This window comes from Etheostoma spectabile, unplaced genomic scaffold, assembly GCF_008692095.1.
Source record: "Etheostoma spectabile isolate EspeVRDwgs_2016 unplaced genomic scaffold, UIUC_Espe_1.0 scaffold123, whole genome shotgun sequence".
Taxonomy (NCBI): Eukaryota; Metazoa; Chordata; class Actinopteri; order Perciformes; family Percidae; genus Etheostoma; species Etheostoma spectabile.
Genome location: NW_022605572.1, coordinates 274,125 through 280,813, shown reverse-complemented (window position 1 = coordinate 280,813; position 6,689 = coordinate 274,125). Strand labels below are relative to the sequence as shown.

The 6,689-nt window shown below is 41.1% G+C and overlaps 1 protein-coding gene across 1 annotated transcript in view; it reads right to left on the bottom strand.

The window, feature by feature from the left end:
* Positions 1-1,690: 1,690 nt before the first annotated feature.
* igbp1 (immunoglobulin (CD79A) binding protein 1) overlaps positions 1,691-6,689 on the bottom strand; it is a 39,770-nt gene continuing 34,771 nt past the window's right edge. Inside the window, exons 2-3 of the mRNA XM_032510640.1 lie at positions 4,106-4,438; positions 1,691-2,197 (exon numbers count right to left, since the gene is read on the bottom strand). Of these exons, the coding sequence (XP_032366531.1) occupies positions 1,928-2,197; positions 4,106-4,438 (603 nt within the window). The 3' untranslated portion in view covers positions 1,691-1,927. The remainder of the gene's footprint in view (positions 2,198-4,105; positions 4,439-6,689) is intronic.

Below are 6,689 nucleotides of genomic sequence, written 5' to 3'. Positions count from 1 at the left end.
GCTCCTGTGCCAGATCATGGACATGAGACACCAGCATGTGACTCTTTGCAACCTCAGCTCCCTTGTTTGACTGCATTGTCAGGTGCTTTGCCCTTTAAGCCATCAAAGTTAGGAGCCATGGGGAGGTGCAATTTATCTGGCCACTGCAGTATTCCCTAATTAGTCCCTCCTACTTGCCAGTCACAACCCCAATGACACCCCCAATCCCACTCTCCCCTGACTCAGTCTTGGTCTGCCCGCCCTCTGGCCCTGTACGCCGATCTGACACTGTCCCCTCTGCTACTCCTCAAGTTGCTGGTTCTTCGCTACGTCCTGGGAAACATTCAGTTAGACCTCCCAGATTTCTTGAGGACTATGTTCTGAAGAGACACTTTATTGTTGTTGTTAAGTTACGTGTTTGCTTATGTATTTGATGGGAAACGGGGACGTTTCTTTTGTGGGAGGGGGAGGAAATGTGAGGTTTAGAAGTGGAGTTAATTTATATTTAAAAATTGTAAGGATCAGAATTTAATTTAATTTACATTTGAGTTTATTTACAATGTTTATTCAGTTAATCATTTACATATTTGTGTTGCACAATTATTAGTTACATATTTACATGTTTATATATTTAACAGTCAGGATATTTTGCCCCTCTGATTCCCTCACGTTTACATCGGTTCAAGTTCTCGCTTCCAATTGGTTAGTTCAGTCACGTGGAACAAGGAAGTAACAAGGAAGTGCTATTATGTGTGTTCAGTAAAAGTAGGGTATTGAGAAAGTAATCCGTCTCCATCTTATTGTTTACTGCCATAAAGAGTGATCCACCACCACATATTAAACCCTCACATTAAACCTATAGCTCAAATAAGGCAAGTTAGATCCAGCCATAGTAATGACTGGGCTCCGCCTCGAACGCTTTAGGCAGGTCTTAATATACTGTACATAATAATTATGCCTCCCACTCAAACCTTCCTATAACTGCTTCTCCGATACGCTGGCTGTCTTTATTTACTTTGTGGCTCTGCCCATCCAGGAAGCATAGGGAAGTGCTTTGGGGAACAAAGACGCTGGCTGGCCTTTTTTGTATGCCTCATTCCTCTAGTGGTTTAAGATGTGTAAATGAGATGTATTTTTCTGTGGTTAACATGCGTTCATAGCAGTTTTAAAAATTTAGAATTTATTTGTTGTATTAAGTTTCAATAGAGGAAAGTTATCTCGTCATGCCTAGGTTTACATTTATTTGCATTTATTGATTAGTAAAATTAAGAATTATGTGTAGACTAATGTCCTTTGTTATAAATTTGTTTGCTGTAGGACAAAACAGTTTACAATTATAGGTTTTGACTGTAACTCCTGCCTTTGATCATCTGTCCAAACATACAAACCATTGAGTTGATAATCAGAACCTGAAAAGGATTTATTGCCAAGTAACAGCAAGGAATTTGCCTTGGTATCCTAAAACAAAGTCAGTGTGCCAACAAACTAATTCTATTCTTAAAGTATAATAATGTGAGACCTTTTTGAAATACCAGCCCCAGCTCATTGATATTTGCATTTAATTTTAAACCTGGTGAGAACATTTATACTTTTCTAAAATAAATGTTGAGATTCTTACCAAATTTTATACACAGATTTTCTTGTTACATGGTTAGTTCAGTCTCTTTATTTTCCAATGATAGCGTTTGGGCAATACACACTATAAAGAATAAACATTGGCATCAAGGCCAAATTGTAGATTTTTATTAAGACTCCCTGAAAAACATTACATCGCAGAGGATTGTTAAATATAGCCTTGTAAATAACTGATAATCCGCTGTTGTGTCAATAAACTTCAGATGTTTGTTTGGCATATTGTGGGTTATCTTGGTTTGGTGACCTTCTCATACCAACAGTCTTAAAGATCAGACAGAGCCAGGTCTATTTGGACACACTGTGTTGGGATTACTCAGCCCATGTTATGGCGGTTTCCATAACCTCTGCGATTAGTGTCTTTCCAGTCATCCCAGTTTCGGGCTTTAAGTAGAGACTCCTCATCATCATTTTCAGCCTCTCTCTCTTTCTCTTCTTCTTCCCTCTCCTTTGCATCAGTGTCTTCCACAGTGACTTTTCTGGGTATCCCCTGGTCAGGCAGCCCTCCTTGCTTCCTGTGCTGTTCATACCAATCATCTACTGTCATGGTGGGGAGGCTGGGGTAGCCAGCCCCGAACACTTGAGCCTGTGAATGAAAAACATTTTATCACACACTGTTGCACAGTATGTTAAGAAGTAAAGATAACACAACCAGTACTACTGCTCGGTACCTGCCACATTTAATAGCAATCTACTGCTTTAATGACCCCCTATCCCCAGAGGTGTATTGGAGAAACAGCAAGATCCTCCAGGAGTGTGTCAGATGCCGTAAATCGGTTTTTATGGCAAAAACTAAACAGGAAACCTGCAGTTTTTGATAAAAAAGCAGTAAGGTTAACATGGGTTTTGTTTATATTCCTTTTTTAGTACTTGTAAAAGCATCATATAATTAATTGAAAGCCTACATGAAATGTGCGGAATGTTTTTTTACACTGGATATGGCATTTTCTGTCTACGTCCACATCATTTTAGCTTTTCTTGGTCAGAACACTTATTTAGCCTACTTTAGTCACTCACAATAAATGTGTCCATTCTCTCCTGTAACATATGTTAAGTGCATGACTGGGTGGGACTCAGGGCTCACATGCTGTGAAGCAGGGTTCGATTCTGAACAAGAACATTCATTTTACTCCAAGATCCTCTGACGGCTCACTGGCAACTGCCTGATGATTGTCAGAGAGGCATTGCTCAGTAGTCAGAGTATCAACAAGTCTGTGGCAGGAGCCAAGTTCTGGCAGGGGGTCTGTGGCACTCCTCGACACCCGCTGTTTTGAGTAGGCGGTTTTTCAAAATACAATTTCAGATTCACACCACTGAATTTGTGTGTGTGTGTGTAAATGTTAGCATGGTCACTCTGCTTGAATGTCACAAAAAAGTGGAGAAAGAAAAATCTGCAAATAGCAATCTGTAGAAAATGGTTGCTGGCCGGGTGATAGACTTAAACTTCTCTTTATTAACCGAGGTAGTTATAGATTTGAATAGGGTATTCAGCAATCATTTTTTGGCAGATGGTGACTTTTTGGCATGACATCGGTAGCCCACTGCAAAGACATCCTTGACTAAGAGTCATGAAGCCCGCCTCTAAAGCTGCACACAGGTCTCAGTTTTTGTCTACTTTACGTGCTGCGTATGATGTGTCTTTTGAAAGACACACACACACACACACACACACACACACACACACACACACACACACAACACACACACCCACACACACACACACACACACACACACACACACACACACACACACACACACACACACACACACACACAACAACACACATACATACATACACATACATATATATATATATATATATATATATACATATATACATATATATATATATACATATATATATATTGCGCACACACACCAACACACACACACACACACAAACCCACACACACACACACACACACACACACACACACCACACACACCACACACACACACACACACACACCCACACACACACACACACAACACACACCCCACACACACACACAGACAGAGGTTCCTCAATTTATAGTTCGATGCACGAGTAATTTGTTACCAATAATGATTGTCAGCCACTCTTCTTTTACATCAATGGCTGCAGAGATTTCAAACTTTCTAAAAAAGCATGACAGTCTCAATCCCTATGTTAGACTGTGTTTTGTCTTTGAACTATCACAAAACCTACCATGGTCTGCTCTGCTCTTGTGGCATTATTTGGAAGGTGGAGAATGTTCCTACTATCTTTGACCTGACAAGGTTTATATTTTTATTTTATTTAGTTTATATTACATTTTATTAATCTAGCCAACAACTAGATTAGCCAACAACACAGGCTGACTAGTCAGCCTGTGTTGTTGGCTAGATTGATATAAATTATGTTTTTAAGTTCTTTTTGACAGTGACATCCCAGCACCTCTTTTTGCTATTTTTTTTTTTTTCAATGAATTACTTCATGCGTCTGGCTCAGAATGAGCTGGCCCACAGTCTCACCTGTACAGCGTCCTTTGTGAGAATAAAGGGTTTCATGGGAGGCCTGACTGGCTGAGGTGGCTGCTTGGCAGCACCATGCTTCAGACCATCCATCTTCTTGAGTATCTCCACCTCCTGGTCAATGCTTTCTATTTCATCCAGACACACAGTGACCCATCTCCGAACATTCAGAAGGTAAAAATCTCTGCTGACTTCATCGTCGGCCTGTCCACTGTCCACAGCTCTCTGTACATCTGACAGTCTGGCTTCCAGCTCCTTCTTGTGACAGTATCGCTCGATCTTAGCTTGTCTCTGTGCTGCCATGGAAACCAAGTCTGACGGACTGGGGGCAAACTGGAACAAGAAGCACATAATTTAAAGTGAGGGACAACCTCAACTTGTCACACAGGCAATAGAGCATAGTGAATACCAAGTGCTGCCTGCCTGTAACAGAGGGAGTCTAACATTTACCCATTTTGTGATAGCTTTCCCCTTGCTGTTATTTACGCTATCTGTGTGGAGTTTTGAAAAGTGTACACCTTGCAACCGCTTTACCGGCATTGCTGTGACTCACTGTGACTTCAACAAAGTCTACGTTGTTTTGCTCTTTCGGCACCACAGTTCTGCGTGTGGTGGCAGTTGGAGCTCCGCTCTCTGTCAAGATTCAGAGACGTGAGATATGATTGTGCCAAAATTTGGCCCCATTTGATTTGAAGTGAATCAATCCTCTGTAGTACTGACGTTATTTGTTCAGTACCCAACCATGTAATGAGTGGCACATAACGTGAAGTAACATGGCATTTTATTTTGTTTGAGTTTTATCTTGTCCAGTGGTGAAAGTAAATTTCTCTTTCACTTGCCCTACAAAAAAAATGCAATTGTCCCGGACAAGCCTTAATGTCGAGCCCTGTCACATATATAAAGATTGTAAAAACTGATTATTATTTTTAATGCGTTCTGCAGAGAAGGGAGACTGGCGGTCACGGTTTGGAATGAAAGGGAGAAAACAGGACAGAGTAACACAGCAGATATCATTCATTTACTATTTGGTTTTTATTTTACTTTTTTAAGACATAGTTAAGGCAGCAGGCATTTCTTGCTTGCAAAGTGCTGCGGGAAACCCTGTTACACTTTAAAGGGTAACTTCAGTTTTTTTCAACCTATTTTATTATGTCTTTGTGTTTAAGTGATTGATATAAAACACAATCTTTGACATTGGTCCAGCGTTAAGCAAGATCACTGCAGTTAGCAGTATGGGGAACAAGCTACAATGTAAGATATTGGGCATTTGTGCACCTTTAATTTACGCCCACAAAAGTTCTTGTTTTACCGCTGACTTGCTGAGATTATTGTTCTGTGTGTCTGACAACTAGGGCTGCACGATTATGGCCAAAATGATAATCGCGATTATTTTGATCAAAATTTTGATTGCGATTATTCTCACGATTATTTGTTGATTTTAACCAAAACAAATTTTATTGTCATTTATAACTGCGAGAGGGAGTGTGATGGACGCTACCACAGAAGACAGGCTGAATCATTATGAACGGGTCCAGCGGGTCGAACGGCGGATACAAGTCGTGTGTATTAAACGTCTGTATCTTCACTGTGCTGCATTTTTAGAACTATGATATTCTGGCCATGGTCCAGGCTAACGGTCCAGCAGCTCCGTCTCACGCTGTACTCTACCAAACTGAAGTTAGCTGCATTCAAAAACTCTTCTGTGTTCTTCGCCGTAGCGACCCGCGATAACAGTTACCCGCGGAAACACTGGGTACAAATACAGGTTTGGCCCTCATACTTAACAATAACAGCTGTGTTAATGAAAAATTAAAACAGTAGACATATATCAGAAGTGTGGACCGGCGGCCGCTGTGTGGCGGGGGCGGAGAGTAGAGGAAAGAGAGTAGGACGAGAGAGCGTAGAAGATCCAACACAGGCACGGCTTTACAGACGAAATGGGTCATGGAACGCAAAGTTAAAACCGTATCCATATAAAACAGCATTGCAGCGGCATGCGAGGACATAGACCGGTGGTCCTAGAAGAGCTAAATGCTCTAACAGACGCTACTAGCTAACAGCTAACAGACGTGACTAGCACTGGTCACTGCTGTTGTCTGAAAAACAACAAATGGGACAAAGTGTTGCGTTTTAATGGTAAACTGTGTAAACTTGAGAGACGTAATACCGACTGCTATCTGTGAGTTTTCCTCACGCTACTCTGTCTCTGTGACTGTCTACATCTAGAAACTAGCTGCAAGGGGTGCAGTGAACTACTCTGACTGGCTCATGAGCAGACGGCTTTATGGAGGGGGAGATGGGCTTTGCAAAAACCGGAGCGTTCTATGAAATGACGCTTTAAAAAAAAAATCGCTCGATCACGAAAATGTGGCGTGGGAAGTCCAAATGTGATCGCGATAAAATTCGATAATTGGGCAGCCCTACTAGGGCTGCACGATTATGGCCAAAATGATAATCACGATTATTTTGATCAAAATTTTGATCACGATTATTCTCACGATTATTTGTTGATTTTAACCAAAACAAACGTTATCGTCACATAGGCTATTTATAACTGCGAGAGTGTGATGGACGCTACTCACAG